We start from the raw sequence: 18,012 nt of genomic DNA, 5'->3' as shown, positions 1-18,012 counted from the left end.
AAAATAACTTGCCCCGGCTTTCTCCCTCTTGGTTCAGTAAATGGGGCTTACTGAACCAAGTACCACACAGGCGGACCACCCAGAAGCTAAAGTGTGCAGGCAATTTACCTCCCAGGCTGTGAGGTTACTGCAGGTTAATTGCCGACCGCTGGGTGGCCGCAGTTCGTGCAAACGAACACATGGCGGCGGCCATCTTTGTTCAGTCGAACGCGGTCAGCGGTGTATGCTAAAGATTCTGTGGAACTGAAATCGGCTACACATTTTACCGAACACCGCTGACCCTTACCTTCTCCTACACTTCGTTTTTCAGCTCCAGAGACTAAGTCCCGTTCGAAATGGGACTTAGTCGTTTTTCTGCATGAAATTGACCGACGCACAGCCCATATCTATGGAACTGTTTTGGGCAGGAAATTGTGCTTGCGGTCGGTCATAAAGGACTTCCACCTAACTTTTGATCCACTGGAGGGATTTGCCTGATTTTTGGAAGTGTTTATGTTTAAAGTGTGCTGAGTCCAAATATGGTTTGTTATGAAATTGTTATGAAGATTGGATGTATGGTTTTAAAGTTATAGCACATGTATAAAAACTGTATTTTCCCTGGCTGTAATAATTATGTTAACTGGTTATCTGAGGGGAGGGAACCTGGGGGTTGTAACCATTATGCTATTGGTGGTTTTGTCCCTCCCTGTGGGCGGTCCTGTATTCTCAACAACTGTAATAAAAAACAGGCTGGATGTGCCAGTCGTGAGTTCCTGCTTAACCCTCAAAGTGAAGTGTTGTCTCATTATTGGGGGAGGATGTATTGCATGCTGTTCCAGTTTGACTGCTAGGAGTGCAAACCTATTCGTATGGTTCCTATTCAACTGTCAACTGCATTTAGAGGCTTGAGAGGATTCATATGCTTCTCCGATACGGTGATTGTGGTGTCTGCCAGAGTGCTTGGAGTCCTCAGGAAACGCTAGGAGCATCCTTTAACGGAGGTACCCAGTCGGGGTGCCAGGCGATCCGTTACAGTTACCTTCCAGGACCTGGCTGTGTTAGTTACCTTCCAGGACCTGGCTATGTTAGTTACCTTCCAGGACCTGGCTATGTTAGTTACCTTCCAGGACCTGGCTATGTTACTTACCTTCCAGGACCTGGCTGTGTGTTACTTACCTTCCAGGACCTGGCTGTGTGTTACTTACCTTCCAGGGCCTGGCTGTGTGTTAGTTACCTTCCAGGGCCTGGCTGTGTGTTAGTTACCTTCCAGGGCCTGGCTGTGTGTTAGTTACCTTCCAGGGCCTGGCTGTGTGTTAGTTACCTTCCAGGGCCTGGCTGTGTGTTACTTACCTTCCAGGACCTTAAGGTAAGAGTATAAAATACGGCTAAAGGAAAAAACCTCTCAACTGAAAGGACTCCACTAAAAAGTCCCTATAGGTGCAATGAAAAAAGAAAGTATCAGATAAAATCTAATACATTTTCAGGAGTGGTATACCTTTAAATTGTAGGAGTATTATGCAGTGCTAAACAGACAGTGTAAAACTTATAAAAACAGGTTATGAACAATATTAATCTTCCACCTATTATGAAGTGAGCACTAGACTCACGAAACGCGTAAGGGCTCAATCACTTTCTGGCACCCATCGCAAAGAAGACCGGGCTTCACTTGGAACGCAGGGAGATCGGTGACACGCACGCGGCTATCAACAGGTCCATTCATGTGCCGGCAGACCGACAAGATCAAGCTGCTAACGCCGAACTTCCCAGTTTCCAGTGTAGCACCAGAAACTCTTTGCAATACTGTGAGTGCTTATTTCTTATTTTTATATTATTCAATAAACAGATTTTAATTTACTGAGCACTTTGGATTCACTTTCCACAAGAAAGAAAGAACTTACCGTATCTACTAAACTACAGACCATAAATTATGATCTGTTCGTTAATATACTGAGTTATATATCGAGTACATTATTTATATTAAATATACTGCAGCACCTGCTAATATATACAATGTTGTACAATATTAATTCAGCTTATCCAGTTTATTAATCCCAGTTTGACTATAACTGGAAATAGCTGTAATAGCTTACATACCACGGACTATTGGGAACTTTCTTTTGAAAGATACTATTGTACCATATAGTGACATTTTATACCACTTAGTCATATATGTTCTTATTTGTCATTTAGCAATTCCATTACGTTTTTTTATCATTAAGATATATATCAGCACAGATTAATATTGTTCATAACCTGTTTTTATAAGTTTTACACTGTCTGTTTAGCACTGCATAATACTCCTACAATTTAAAGGTATACCACTCCTGAAAATGTATTAGATTTTATCTGATACTTTATTTTTTCACCTTCCAGGACCCGGCTGTGTTTGTTAGTTACCTTCCAGGACGTAGCTGTGTTACTTACCTTCCAGGACGTGGCTGTGTTACTTACCTTCCAGGGCCTGGCTGTGTAACTTACCTTCCAGGACGTGGCTGTGTAACTTACCTTCCAGGGCCTGGCTGTGTAACTTACTTTCCAGGACCTGGCTGTGTTAATGGCTGCATTACTTACCTTCCAGGGCCTGGCTGTGTTAATGGCTGCATTACTTACCTTCCAGGGCCTGGCTGTGTTAGTTACCTTCCAGGGCCTGGCTGTGTTACTTACCTTCCAGGGCCTGGCTGTGTAACTTACCTTCCAGGGCCTGGCTGTGTTAATGGCTGCATTACTTACCTTCCATGACCTGGCTGTGTTAGTTACCTTCCAGGACCTGGCTGTGTTAATGGTTGCATTACTTACCTTCCAGGGCCTGGCTGTGTTAGTTACCTTCCAGGGCCTGGCTGTGTTACTTACCTTCCAGGACCTGGCTGTGTTACTGGCTGTGTTACTTACCTTCCAGGACCTGGCTGTGTAACTTACCTTCCAGGACCTGGCTGTGTGCTAGTTACCTTCCAGGGCCTGGCTGTGTGCTAGTTACCTTCCAGGACCTGGCTGTGTGCTAGTTACCTTCCAGGACCTGGCTGTGTTAGTTACCTTCCAGGGCCTGGCTGTGTTAGTTACCTTCCAGGACCTGGCTGTGTTTGTTACTTACCTTCCAGGACCTGGCTGTGTGCTAGTTACATTCCAGGACCTGGCTGTGTGCTAGTTACCTTCCAGGACCTGGCTGTGTGCTAGTTACCTTCCAGGGCCTGGCTGTGTGTTAGTTACCTTCCAGGGCCTGGCTGTGTAACTTACCTTCCAGGGCCTGGCTGTGTAACTTACTTTCCAGGACCTGGCTGTGTTAATGGCTGCATTACTTACCTTCCAGGGCCTTGCTGTGTAACTTACCTTCCAGGGCCTGGCTGTGTTAATGTCTGCATTACTTACCTTCCAGGGCCTGGCTGTGTTAGTTACCTTCCAGGGCCTGGCTGTGTTACTTACCTTCCAGGGCCTGGCTGTGTAACTTACCTTCCAGGGCCTGGCTGTGTTAATGGCTGCATTACTTACCTTCCATGACCTGGCTGTGTTAGTTACCTTCCAGGACCTGGCTGTGTTAATGCTTGCATTACTTACCTTCCAGGGCCTGGCTGTGTTAGTTACCTTCCAGGGCCTGGCTGTGTTACTTACCTTCCAGGACCTGGCTGTGTTACTGGCTGTGTTACTTACCTTCCAGGACCTGGCTGTGTAACTTACCTTCCAGGACCTGGCTGTGTGCTAGTTACCTTCCAGGACCTGGCTGTGTGCTAGTTACCTTCCAGGGCCTGGCTGTGTTAGTTACCTTCCAGGACCTGGCTGTGTGCTAGTTACCTTCCAGGGCCTGGCTGTGTTAGTTACCTTCCAGGACCTGGCTGTGTGCTAGTTACCTTCCAGGACCTGGCTGTGTGCTAGTTACCTTCCAGGACCTGGCTGTGTGTTAGTTACCTTCCAGGGCCTGGCTGTGTTAGTTACCTTCCAGGACCTGGCTGTGTGTTAGTTACCTTCCAGGACCTGGCTGTGTGCTAGTTACCTTCCAGGGCCTGGCTGTGTGTTAGTTACCTTCCAGGACCTGGCTGTGTGTTAGTTACCTTCCAGGACCTGGCTGTGTGTTAGTTACCTTCCAGGGCCTGGCTGTGTGCTAGTTACCTTCCAGGGCCTGGCTGTGTGCTAGTTACCTTCCAGGGCCTGGCTGTGTAACTTACCTTCCAGGACCTGGCTGTGTGTTAGTTACCTTCCAGGGCCTGGCTGTGTGCTAGTTACCTTCCAGGACCTGGCTGTGTTTGTTACTTACCTTCCAGGACCTGGCTGTGTGCTAGTTACCTTCCAGGGCCTGGCTGTGTGCTAGTTACCTTCCAGGGCCTGGCTGTGTAACTTACCTTCCAGGACCTGGCTGTGTGTTAGTTACCTTCCAGGACCTGGCTGTGTGCTAGTTACCTTCCAGGGCCTGGCTGTGTGTTAGTTACCTTCCAGGACCTGGCTGTGTGTTTATTTACCTTCCAGGGCCTGGCTGTGTGTTAGTTACCTTCCAGGGCCTGGCTGTGTGTTAGTTACCTTCCAGGGCCTGGCTGTGTGTTAGTTACCTTCCAGGACCTGGCTGTGTGTTAGTTACCTTCCAGGGCCTGGCTGTGTGTTAGTTACCTTCCAGGGCCTGGCTGTGTGTTAGTTACCTTCCAGGACCTGGCTGTGTTTGTTACTTACCTTCCAGGACCTGGCTGTGTGTTAGTTACCTTCCAGGGCCTGGCTGTGTGTTAGTTACCTTCCAGGACCTGGCTGTGTGTTTATTTACCTTCCAGGGCCTGGCTGTGTGTTAGTTACCTTCCAGGGCCTGGCTGTGTGTTAGTTACCTTCCAGGGCCTGGCTGTGTGTTAGTTACCTTCCAGGACCTGGCTGTGTGTTAGTTACCTTCCAGGACCTGGCTGTGTGTTAGTTACCTTCCAGGACCTGGCTGTGTGTTAGTTACCTTCCAGGACCTGGCTGTGTGTTAGTTACCTTCCAGGACCTGGCTGTGTTTGTTACTTACCTTCCAGGACCTGGCTGATTTCCCTCACCGGAAGTGACGAGGTAGGGAAATTTGATAGGACACCTGTTGGTGTTGCTGTTCGCGGTGCCAGCTGTTCGGTGACGTAGGTCCCTGGTGCCATGGTGATAGAGACATCAATCCCCGCGTCAGAGCCTTTCGTTACTAAGCAACCGGGCGGGACGTGAAGAATGCTGACGTAAGAGAAACGTCATCGGGGCGTGGCCAAACCTCGATCGGGGCGGGGTTAGGGGCGTGTCTTGGAGCCAAGATTATTGGAGACACGTGACTCAGTCATTTACTGACAGACCGAGCCGGGGGCCACACTGAGAGCCAGGAGCCGGGGGCCACACTGAGAGCCGGGAGCCAGGGGCCACACTGAGAGCCGGGAGCCACACTGAGAGCCGGGAGCCACACTGAGAGCCAGGGGCCACACTGAGAGCCAGGGGCCACACTGAGAGACAGGGGCCACGCTGAGAGCCGGGAGCCAGGGGCCACACTGAGAGCCGGGAGCCAGGGGCCACACTGAGAGCCGGACACTGAGAGCCGGGAGCCAGGGGCCACTCTGAGAGCCGGGGGCCAGGGGCCACGCTGAGAGCCGGGGGCCACTCTGAGAGCCGGGGGCCACTCTGAGAGCCGGGGGCCACACTGAGAGCCGGGAGCCAGGGGCCACACTGAGAGCCGGGGGTCACTCTGAGAGCCGGGGGCCACAGTGACAGTAAGTGTACCCCCCTATATCTCCCCGTACCCCCCTATATCTCCCCGTACCCCCCTATATCTCCCCGTACCCCCCTATATCTCCCCGTACCCCCCCTATATCTCCCCGTACCCCCCTATATCTCCCCGTACCCCCCCTATATCTCCGCGTACCCCCCCTATATCTCCGCGTACCCCCCTATATCTCCCCGTACCCCCCCTATATCTCCCCGTACCCCCCCTATATCTCCCCGTACCCCCCCTGTATCTCCCCGTACCCCCCCTGTATCTCCCCGTACCCCCCTATATCTCCCCCGTACCCCCCCTATATCTCCCCCGTACCCCCCCTATATCTCCCCCGTACCCCCCCTATATCTCCCCCGTACCCCCCCTATATCTCCCCCGTACCCCCCCTATATCTCCCCCGTACCCCCCCTATATCTCCCCCGTACCCCCCCTATATCTCCCCGTACCCCCCCTATATCTCCCCGTACCCCCCCTATATCTCCCCGTACCCCCCCTATATCTCCCCGTACCCCCCCTATATCTCCCCGTACCCCCCCTATATCTCCCCCGTACCCCCCCTATATCTCCCCCGTACCCCCCTATATCTCCCCCCGTACCCACTATCTCCCCCCGTACCCCCCCTATATCTCCCCCCGTACCCCCCCTATATCTCCCCCCGTACCCCCCCATATCTCCCCCCGTACCCCCCTATATCTCCCCCCGTACCCCCCCTATATCTCTCCCCGTACCCCCCCTATATCTCTCCCCGTACCCCCCCTATATCTCTCCCCGTACCCCCCCTATATCTCTCCCCGTACCCCCCCTATATCTCTCCCCGTACCCCCCCTATATCTCTCCCCGTACCCCCCCTATATATCTCCCCGTACCCCCCCTATATCTCCCCGTACCCCCCCTATATCTCCCCGTACCCCCCCTATATCTCCCCGTACCCCATACTGAGCACTCAGACTGCGTTATTATTAATGTACCCCATACTCTGGTCTTTCAGGTACTCTGTAAACATGGTGATCATGCAGCCAAACACTGCGACTCCCCCCCGCAGACCACTCCGGGTTGGATTCTATGACATTGAAAGGACGCTTGGGAAAGGAAATTTTGCGGTAGTAAAGCAGGCTCGACACAGAGTGACAAATACACAGGTAACTTAGATCTTACTGCTTGGAAGGCAATGGCCCCGTTACCCGAGGCTGGAGTAAACACTGAATTTAATTCTTCCATCAGGTTGCAATTAAAATAATCGATAAAACACGTCTGGATCAGTCAAATCTGGAGAAGATTTATAGAGAGGTTCAAATCATGAAAAAACTGAGACACCCCCATATCATCCGACTGTATCAGGTATATTGTCTGACTCTCTCCTCCTGTATTATCTAACTGGACCGGCTATACTGACTGACTCTCTCCTCCTGTATTATCTGACTGGACCGGCTATACTGGCTGACTCTCCTCCTGTATTATCTAACTGGACCGGCTATACTGGCTGACTCTCCTCCTGTATTATCTAACTGGATCGGCTATACTGGCTGACTCTCTCCTCCTGTATTATCTGACTGGACCGGCTATACTGGCTGACTCTCTCCTCCTGTATTATCTAACTGGATCGGCTATACTGGCTGACTCTCTCCTCCTGTATTATCTGACTGGACCGGCTATACTGGCTGACTCTCTCCTCCTGTATTATCTGACTGGACCGGCTATACTGACTGACTCTCTCCTCCTGTATTATCTAACTGGACCGGCTATACTGGCTGACTCTCTCCTCCTGTATTATCTAACTGGACCGGCTATACTGGCTGACTCTCCTCCTGTATTATCTAACTGGACCGGCTATACTGGCTGACTCTCTCCTCCTGTATTATCTAACTGGACCGGCTATACTGGCTGACTCTCCTCCTGTATTATCTGACTGGACCGGCTATACTGGCTGACTCTCCTCCTGTATTATCTAACTGGACCGGCTATACTGACTGACTCTCTCCTCCTGTATTATCTGACTGGACCGGCTATACTGACTGACTCTCCTCCTGTATTATCTAACTGGACCGGCTATACTGACTGACTCTCTCCTCCTGTATTATCTGACTGGACCGGCTATACTGACTGACTCTCTCCTCCTGTATTATCTAACTGGATCGGCTATACTGACTGACTCTCTCCTCCTGTATTATCTAACTGGACCGGCTATACTGGCTGACTCTCTCCTCCTGTATTATCTGACTGGACCGGCTATACTGACTGACTCTCTCCTCCTGTATTATCTGACTGGACCGGCTATACTGGCTGACTCTCTCCTCCTGTATTATCTGACTGGACCGGCTATACTGACTGACTCTCTCCTCCTGTATTATCTGACTGGACCGGCTATACTGACTGACTCTCTCCTCCTGTATTATCTAACTGGACCGGCTATACTGGCTGACTCTCCTCCTGTATTATCTGACTGGACCGGCTATACTGACTGACTCTCTCCTCCTGTATTATCTGACTGGACCGGCTATACTGACTGACTCTCTCCTCCTGTATTATCTAACTGGACCGGCTATACTGGCCGACTCTCTCCTCCTGTATTATCTAACTGGACCGGCTATACTGGCTGACTCTCTCCTCCTGTATTATCTAACTGGACCGGCTATACTGACTGACTCTCTCCTCCTGTATTATCTAACTGGACCGGCTATACTGACTGACTCTCTCCTCCTGTATTATCTGACTGGACCGGCTATACTGACTGACTCTCCTCCTGTATTATCTAACTGGACCGGCTATACTGGCTGACTCTCTCCTCCTGTATTATCTGACTGGACCGGCTATACTGACTGACTCTCTTCCTGTATTATCTGACTGGACCGGCTATACTGACTGACTCTCTCCCCCTGTATTATCTGACTGGACCGGCTATACTGACTGACTCTCCTCCTGTATTATCTAACTGGACCGGCTATACTGGCTGACTCTCCTCCTGTATTATCTGACTGGACCGGCTATACTGACTGACTCTCTCCTCCTGTATTATCTGACTGGACCGGCTATACTGACTGACTCTCTCCTCCTGTATTATCTGACTGGACCGGCTATACTGACTGACTCTCTCCTCCTGTATTATCTGACTGGACCGGCTATACTGACTGACTCTCTCCTCCTGTATTATCTGACTGGACCGGCTATACTGGCTGACTCTCCTCCTGTATTATCTAACTGGACCGGCTATACTGACTGACTCTCTCCTCCTGTATTATCTAACTGGACCGGCTATACTGGCTGACTCTCCTCCTGTATTATCTGACTGGACCGGCTATACTGGCTGACTCTCCTCCTGTATTATCTAACTGGACCGGCTATACTGACTGACTCTCTCCTCCTGTATTATCTGACTGGACCGGCTATACTGGCTGACTCTCCTCCTGTATTATCTAACTGGACCGGCTATACTGACTGACTCTCTCCTCCTGTATTATCTGACTGGACCGGCTATACTGGCTGACTCTCCTCCTGTATTATCTAACTGGACCGGCTATACTGACTGACTCTCTCCTCCTGTATTATCTGACTGGACCGGCTATACTGACTGACTCTCTCCCCCTGTATTATCTGACTGGACCGGCTATACTGACTGACTCTCTCCTCCTGTATTATCTAACTGGACCGGCTATACTGGCTGACTCTCCTCCTGTATTATCTGACTGGACCGGCTATACTGGCTGACTCTCCTCCTGTATTATCTGACTGGACCGGCTATACTGACTGACTCTCTCCTCCTGTATTATCTAACTGGACCGGCTATACTGACTGACTCTCTCCTCCTGTATTATCTAACTGGACCGGCTATACTGGCTGACTCTCCTCCTGTATTATCTAACTGGACCGGCTATACTGACTGACTCTCTCCTCCTGTATTATCTAACTGGACCGGCTATACTGGCTGACTCTCCTCCTGTATTATCTGACTGGACCGGCTATACTGACTGACTCTCTCCTCCTGTATTATCTGACTGGACCGGCTATACTGACTGACTCTCTCCTCCTGTATTATCTGACTGGACCGGCTATACTGGCTGACTTTTTTATAGTTATTTTCTATAGAGGGTAATCAGAGGGTCATTAAAATGTATCGAATTTGAGACATATTTTTAATGATGTCTAATTGTCTGTTCTACAGGTAATGGAGACTAAAGACATGATATACATCGTCACGGAATATGCCCAAAATGGGGAATTGTTTGGTGAGTGTCTGAGAAAATATCAACATATTCATAGGGATGGTCGTAACATGAACTAAGAATACAGCATTAAAAGGGTTTAATATCCGAGTTTCCTTCTATGCAGGAGACATGGTGAAATCTAGTCCCGAACCTGCTATCTGCGGTTAATGCCGTCTTTTTTTCTTGTTTTACCTGTAGATTTCTTAACTGTACGGGGACGGCTAACGGAAGAAGAAGCAAGAAAAAAGTTCTTGCAGATTCTGTCGGCTGTGGACTATTGTCATTCTCACAACATTGTCCACAGAGACCTGAAAACTGAGAACCTGCTCCTCAACCACAATATGGATATAAAACTGGCAGGTTGGTTGGATTCGGCGTTAAGCAGGAACATGACTAATAAATGGCAGCGTGTGTCCCTAACGATTCTTTCACTCTATAACAGATTTTGGATTTGGTAACTTTTACACGGATGGCCGGCCTCTGAACACATGGTGTGGCAGCCCACCTTACGCTGCACCTGAAGTCTTCCTTGGGAAGGAATATGAGGGTCCATTGCTGGACGTCTGGGTGAGTGGCAGAATGCAGTCTGTGCCCTGTTCTGGATGCTGGAATCCTGTCCTGTTGTGTTTTATACCCCACCTACTCTAGACTGTAAGCTCGTCTGAACAGGGCCCTCTTCAGCCTATTGTTTTTGTAATTGTCTCATTTATTATTAATTCTCCCCCTCTGATAATATTGTAAAGCTCTATGGAATATGCAGGCGCTATACAAATACCAGTAGTAATAATAATACTTGTATGTTATAATTTTTTATATCTTTCTTTGGTTTTAGAGTTTGGGAGTTGTGTTGTATGTTTTACTCTGTGGATCGTTCCCGTTTGACGGACCCAACTTACCGACTGTACGGCAACGTGTGTTGGAGGGGAGATTCCGAATCCCATATTATATGAGTCAGGGTAAGGCTGCACTCAGCTATGTCTATACAGCTTAAACATCACCACATTGAGGGAGACAAAGTGTAGCTCAGCAAAGTGTTTTTTGTGAATTTTTAGTTTACTGTTTCCCTAATTTTTTTTTTCTTTAATTATTTGCACCAAATATCCCATTTTCTAGAAAGCTTACAAAAGCTATCAGATGATTTTGGTCACTCTGTCCTATTGTGTGGAATTGTGGTTGCGTGCGTCCGAACCACGTACTTACTGTGTTGGCTAATGGCGTCAGTGCTTCCCAGTGTTTCTGTAGCTCTGTGTAGTTTAGAACCCATGACTGTGCCTGATCGTTGTTGGTTGTGATGGATTGTTTGCCCTCTTGTCTCTCAGACTGTGAGTCTCTCATTCGTCGGATGCTGGCTGTGGACCCAGCGAAGCGTCTGACCATTGCTCAGATAAAGCAGCATCGCTGGCTGCAGGGATTAACCCTCCATCTGCCTCTGCACAGTGTCCTCCCCACAGCTGAGCCATGCGTGCAGGTTCTCAGCATCATGCAAAGCCTAGGCATCGACCGAGATCGAACACTGCAGGTGAGCCACAATCTGCTACCTGCAGCCAGTGTGAAACCAGAATACAAGAACTGTGCCTTTTTACCCAAACCAGTCTGTTCTCTCACTCACACGCTCTCTCCTCTTTCAGTCCCTACAGAATGACTGCTATGATCACTATACGGCTATTTATTATCTCCTTGTGGAGAGGGTGCAGCGGTTATCAGGGTTATCTTCAATGCAAGAGCTTCCAAGACCCCAAAACTCTAAAATGGTGGGTAAAAGTCCACATAGTGTGTTTTGTGCTGTATGTTTGGCTCGCTTTTTGTTTCTTTTACATTTTTGCTTTTATGGTGAGAATCCAACTTTGTAATATTTGTAGCTGTTTGGGGTGTAAATTGTATGAATTTTCCACTCTGGGATGAATAATGTTACATGCCTGGGGTACCCCCTAGAGAAAATACGTTTTATTTATTTATTTTTTCTCTCCCAAAGATCCGTGGTTCGGGTCTCCAGTCGCAGCTGGCGGATTCTGATTGTGAGCTTAGTTTTCCGTTGCAGGTGAGTGGGGGTACAGGAAGGAAATGGAATGTGGGATTAAGATTAGGAAACTACTGGATTCATTCATGTCTTCTTTTTTTTTTTGTCTGCCTTAAAGGCTCTGTTACACCTGAGGGATTCTCCCTGTCTCGGACAGGCGGACACCATTTTGCATCCTCCCTACGTACTTCAGGAGAAAACCCTAAATAAGGAACCTGTTCAAGAAACACCTTGTGAGTGTCTTCTCAAAAGCTCTGCTTTCTCTTTTCTGACAGACTCTCATTAACCCTTCTTCACGTTCTTCTCTCTTCTCACATCTTTTTTTTCCTGTCGCCCTTCCACGGCTCTGCTCTCAGTAAATCGTTACTCTCTCACACTCTGGCCTGTCACTAATGACTCTCGTACATGCTTGCTTTCTCTATCGGCCTCTTGGTCACTCATTCACGGTTGTCTCTGAGCCCTCACCATTGCACTTTCCTCTTCCACTTGCAGGTATTTTAATCTCCTCCACAGTCCCTTCTACGTGTCATAGTCTGGAGAATTGTCTCGTTCCTTCATGGATCCAGTCTCCTTTTATGTCCACATACCCTCTCAGTGCACAATCAGCAACTCCTGTCCTTCAGGCTCAGGGCATCTCTTCACCGCGCTCACTCCTACCTGCGACATTTCAGGAGGGACGGAGAGCGTCTGATACTTCCCTTACACAAGGTAACATCTGCGCACAATATAATCATATTCTGATTTATTTAGTTTTTTTGCATGAGGTAAGAGGTCAAGATTGGGATATAGTCTACAGTCAACGTTATGGAATGAGTTTGTGATTTGGGTTGAAGCTATAATCTGGGCCAAGGCGAGTAATGGTTCGGGGTTTGTGTGAGGGCAAGTTGAAGGTGTTTAAGGTTACATTTGGGTTTTGTATCAATTTCATACAGATACCGTCTGAGATGGAGTGATTACTAGGATTGCGGTAAAGCTTAGATTTGGCATCAGATTTCCAAGTATTCATGTTGGTTTTCAGTGAGGCTTAAGAGAGGGCAAGAATTGCAGTTCGGTTTGAGGTGACTGGACTAGGTTAATTTTCTGTTTGCGGTTAGTGTTGATGTCAAGGCTGAGGTTGGAGCTTGGCTCAGGGCTTGTTTTTAGGTTTAGAATTGGCACCAGACTGGGTATTGCTAGGGTTAGATCCTGGACATATTCTGTCTCTGTGTATTACATTATGGGTTTATTTTACAGGACTCCGGGTGCTGCGACAAGTACGCAAGACAACCAGGGTTAGTGGGCTCCTGTGTTTCAGTAAAATTCGCTGTGGGAACCGTCATAATGGCATCTCTCTGCGTGGGTTGCGCACCTCAAACTGTTTCCAGCAACAGATCCAAGAAGGGGCTGTTTCACAAGGACTCCTACAGGAAGCGTTGCAGCAACAAAAGTAAATATGTGGTCGATATCTTGGTATATAAAAAAACCTTTCTTTCATCGGTCACTCCTGATTAGTCTTCTTCCTCTTTACCTTGTGTGTCATATGCCATATATATGTTGTACTGTGCGTTCTTAGCTTTGTATTTTTGAGTTCTAGCAAAGATTTAGCTTGAAATGTTGCTGTTTTCATAAGTCTTACGTAGTGCACAATTTGTAACAAAGTGTGGCAATGGGTGAGGTTTCCAGATCCCATCAGCTATCACTTGCAGTGGCTGATGGGAACAGGCATCGCTCTTTGTATAATCCCAACCCTCACGTAATGGCTAGAGAGCACAGCAATGGAGAAATATTCAAGCCAAGGCATGTGGAACACCAGGATGGAAAACATGGCTGCTAGAAGCTACCATAACACTGATACCGAAGAGTCTTGTGGATGCCTCAGACCCATATCGTTGATTAACGTAATGAAGATTACACCCTCTCCAACACATCTGAGTAAAATTTCCCCCCCTTGCTGGGTGCTATCCGATCTGACTTACAAACTTGGAATAACCCCCAACCCAATTTCGCTGGTTGGGCAGGGTTAATATCCTAACTATGAATGTACTCCCACGTCTTTTGTATTTACTTAATGCGCCTCCTATTCACCTTCCCAGGAAATTTTAAAGAATATCCAATCACTTTTTACCAATTATGTATGGGCTGGGAACCCCCCCCCCTCCCCCTCCCCAGATCGCTTACCATATACTCACCTGCCCAAAGGACAAAGGGGGGTTGGGACTCCCAAATATACTCCATTACTATTTTGCTGTTCACCTCTGTAGAATTCTGGACTGGTCAAAACAATCTTTATCTAAACCAGGGATAGGCAACCTTAATGCTCTGACACCCATAGTGCTGGCATAGCATCATGGTGTAGTCCAAAACATCTGGAGTGCCAAAGGTTGCCTATGGCTACCGATCGAACAATCATTTAAGACCCCCCCATTACGATCCTTTCTATGGGCAATCGTATAGTCTACGGAATACCCTGTCCCATCTCACCAAACTATTACTGCATCAGTGAATGCATGGTCGAAGGTATTTCACCTGAGTGACATAGCACCTAAACCATCACTCAAGTGTTGCCCTACGTGAGGTTAATTACAAACTAATATCAGGGTGGTATGACTCCATCAGACTTAAATAGATGCTATCAGGAGGTGTCAACACTCTACTGGAGATGCAGTAGGGGATCTCAAACCTATACGATGGGACTGTGAGGGTTTAGCGGGATATTGGGCACTGTCATTGCTATTTCAGGGATTCACATTCCTCCAGACATAGATACCCTGGTATCTAAGCTGAAACATTCTCTCCTTTACTTCATGCTAACTGCCGCCAAAACGGTTATAACGAGTCTCTGGAAATCTACCAAACAGCCAACCTTAAGAGACTGGATAGCAAAGATGGAAACCTACTGGGTACTGGGGGAATTGAGGTGGTCTTCCCTAGATAACCATAAGAGATACCAACACATTTGGCAGCCCTGGGAATCCTTTTACGGAGATTCTGTGGCGGAACCAGCCTCGCCACTGGGCATTGGAGAAGACTGATTGCCAGCCTCCTGCCCTGTGGCTATGGCCCCATGTTGAAATGCTTGATTTTCTCCTGCAAAGACCCGAAAGCCGGGTCATTCTGTACTTTCCCTATGTGAGCAGTGTTACCCCTGATAGCTATGTCATGGAGCCCATTCGTATAAAGAAAGACTATGTGAAAGACTTTGGCTCCATGGCAATTGAACTGTATGTATGTGATCTGAGCGCCATTCAGTAATAATGTGCGCTCAGATCTAAGCTATCTGGGGATATGTTGAATGTATATGTTTTATGCAATAGCTGCACAGTTATATATTTTTATGTATTTTATTGTATTTTGCTACCATGTGGCTAATTGAGTTTTGCCTCTGTCCTTGGAGATAATTGGATTACTTCCCAATTATCTCCAGGATAGAAGACTCTGTGGAACTGGTTTTGGGCAGAAAAGCCATGCTTCATTTGGTCACAAAGGATGTTGATCTTATGTGAATGTGATGCATACTTTTAAAGTTATGAATATTGTGTAAAACTGTATTGTCCTGCCTGTGATAATTACATTACCCATTGTGTAAGGTAATTGTATCACAGGCAGAGGGGAGGATTTTGTGTGGGAGTGTCTGAGTGTATTGTACGTGTTTATTGGTTGTTTTACAAAACCCTGTGGGTGGTACTAATGTATGTGTGTGTGTGTGTATATATATATATATATATATATATATATATATATATATATATATATATATATATATATATATATATATATAAACAATAAACCCACAGCTCTGTCTGTTCACTTCACCCCCAATTTGGAGTGCCGTCTCTTATTGGGGGAATCTGCTACAAGGGATTGCTATGCTCTGCATATTCCCTTGCTATAAGCACTCCTAAGCTCTTCTAAGAGCTTGTTCCTGTTTTGTTCTGAAGGAATCTACGGTGGTTATGGTGTCTGCTGGAGTGCTGGAAATCCTCAGGAAGCGCTAGGAGCATCCTTCAACGGAGGTACCCAGTCAGGGTGCCCGTCGATCCGTTACAGACTCAAACTGCTCAGACGAATATATGAGCTCTTGGGCAACCTGAGTGTCCCTCTAACATGCAATCACATTGTTAGGCCGTCCGTATACACCTCCTTGACTTCCTGTAGATCTAGGTCAGGTGATATGCCCGTAGGCATCATGAACATTCTATTTACCTATACCCATTAGCCGAGCGATGCTAACCAAAGATTCACTTCCTCTCTTGTTTCTTTCGTGTTACATTCCTTTTTTTGTTGTTATATTTTTATCTTTGCTTTTTGCTTCAATCTTCTATTTTCCCTGGTGGAATTATAAATGTTACTCCATTCACTTATTCCTATACCCTTTTTTCTTTATCTCTACTCCCTCCCCTCTTTGTGATATGTTATGTATGTGAAACGTCGGTATATTATCTTGTGACAAATGATTGTACTGTATTTACCAATACTATATCTCATGTCGTATCTCTGTACTATGCTTACACAGATGAGTTGTATATGATATATCTTTGTGCATTGATACCTGGAAAAAGAGACTGGCTTTGTTACTGTATTTTACATCTCTTTACATCATCTTAATAAAAATATATTGAATGAAATAAAAGAACGTGGCTGCAAAGAAACACTGTAGGTCTTTCAAAATAAGTGGATTTTTGACTGTATTTAGTCCAGTGATAATGGAGAAGCTCCCCCCCTCGATATTAATCTGTCTTGTTTCACTTAGGTTCCTTCAGATTGCAATTTCTCCACGCAATGGGGCATTACCAGGCTTCTGTCAGGACCACCACGATGAGACCTCAACCCCTGAACTTCTCAGCTCGATCTTCTCGTGCCCCCGACATCTCCAGCCTGGCTACATCTCTGCGGACAGTAACACAGATGTCGATATAAGAGCCATGCCTCCAAGGCTGGATCGTGGCTGTGTCCTGGTTTCATAGCTGGCTCTGCTTTAGAGATAATCTTACTGGGGTCTTGCAATACTCCTGGTGTCCAGACCAGGAAACAAAAACGTTCTATGGCAGCTGCCGATGTCCAGCAATAATGCTTTATTCAAAGCACAGATAATGCAGCAGTGTTTTCCATGTAGATGCCACGAAGACGTGTAGATTTAGAATAACTTTATACTCTGTACTGAAGGAGATGGGGTTGGCCTATGTTTATTGGAAGAGGGAGAATTGGATTTCTTTTCTGGGCCCTGACTGTACTATGTTTTGGGGTGGGGGAGGGAATTGGTAGTACTGTGATGGGGTGTAGGTGCAGCATTATATAGTAATGCAGTGTATATCCTGCCAGGCTGTACGGTGCTAAGATGACGTATTACTGAGTGGTTAATCCACCGCTTTCTGGGCCTCTCACAACTCCTGCATAGAGTGAAGGCTTCTATTTATATTCTGGTTCCACTCCTTTTTATTATTATTATTATTATTATTATTATTATTATTATTATAGCGGGGCTCAATATCAGATCCAATTCCCTGTCCACCTTCTGTGTGGGGTCTCTGCTACTGTCTCAACCACCTTCAACATTCCGGTATGGGGGGGACTCTGACCTCTCCCTTGTCCTGGCTGGGGGGGCTGTTTTGTGGCACACTATGTTAATCAGCCTTTTCCTTTTAACCCCCTTGTGTTTGCCCCCCTTCTTTAGTTGTCTCTCTCTCTACGTTTGAAGAAGCACTTTAATTCCCTCTCCTGAGCTCTGTTCTCCTTATTCCCGGTCTGTCCTGGATTTGTTACTGTGTAATTACCAGATTCAGATACGGTGCTGCTGGAAACTTATTGATACATTTATAAAAATGATAAAATAAATAATTTTTCTTATAACCAAATGTGGTGCTTTTATTCCTTATTTCTGGCACGGCCGAGCGAGTATGAGGTGAGCAGGCTCTCACTATGAATCCATACAGAGAATACAAAGACCTGGTGTGAGGCCGAAACGTTGTCTGTCTTTCTATCTGGTGCTGCAACTTTATTCTCGTCACGAACACTTCTTCTATTTTAAAATCACTTCGCATTTCATTTCTATTTGTAAAATAAGTGAAGTAAAACCTGTTAAGGAAATGCATTTGTTATGAACTAGTTGCCGTCCGAGGGTAGAAATGAAGTGTCTGAGCCATCTAGTG

At 47.0% G+C, this 18,012-nt stretch overlaps 2 protein-coding genes across 3 annotated transcripts in view; both read left to right on the top strand.

Moving 5' to 3' along the window:
- Positions 1-18,012, top strand: part of CBS (cystathionine beta-synthase) — a 494,065-nt gene that overhangs the window by 105,697 nt on the left and 370,356 nt on the right. The gene's annotated exons all lie outside the window — the stretch shown is intronic.
- On the top strand, positions 5,507-17,718 carry SIK1 (salt inducible kinase 1). Of its 2 annotated transcripts, XM_063445596.1 has the most exons (14): positions 5,507-5,666; positions 6,660-6,810; positions 6,893-7,009; positions 9,828-9,891; positions 10,069-10,230; positions 10,313-10,437; positions 10,703-10,826; positions 11,190-11,389; positions 11,499-11,621; positions 11,843-11,908; positions 12,006-12,120; positions 12,380-12,595; positions 13,121-13,313; positions 16,617-17,718. In XM_063445596.1, the coding sequence occupies exons 2-14, from the start codon at positions 6,673-6,675 to the stop codon at positions 16,828-16,830; spliced, it is 1,857 nt and encodes a 618-aa protein (XP_063301666.1). In that variant the 5' UTR covers positions 5,507-5,666; positions 6,660-6,672; the 3' UTR covers positions 16,831-17,718. The 2 variants fall into 2 exon arrangements, with proteins under 2 accessions (XP_063301666.1, XP_063301658.1); XM_063445588.1 differs by lacking the exon at positions 5,507-5,666 and having other exon boundaries at positions 6,597-6,810.

This window comes from Pelobates fuscus, chromosome 1 (genome assembly GCF_036172605.1).
Source record: "Pelobates fuscus isolate aPelFus1 chromosome 1, aPelFus1.pri, whole genome shotgun sequence".
Lineage (NCBI taxonomy): Eukaryota > Metazoa > Chordata > Amphibia > Anura > Pelobatidae > Pelobates > Pelobates fuscus.
The sequence above is the reverse complement of the archived record's forward strand: the minus strand, read 5'-3'. Positions and strand labels throughout refer to the sequence as shown.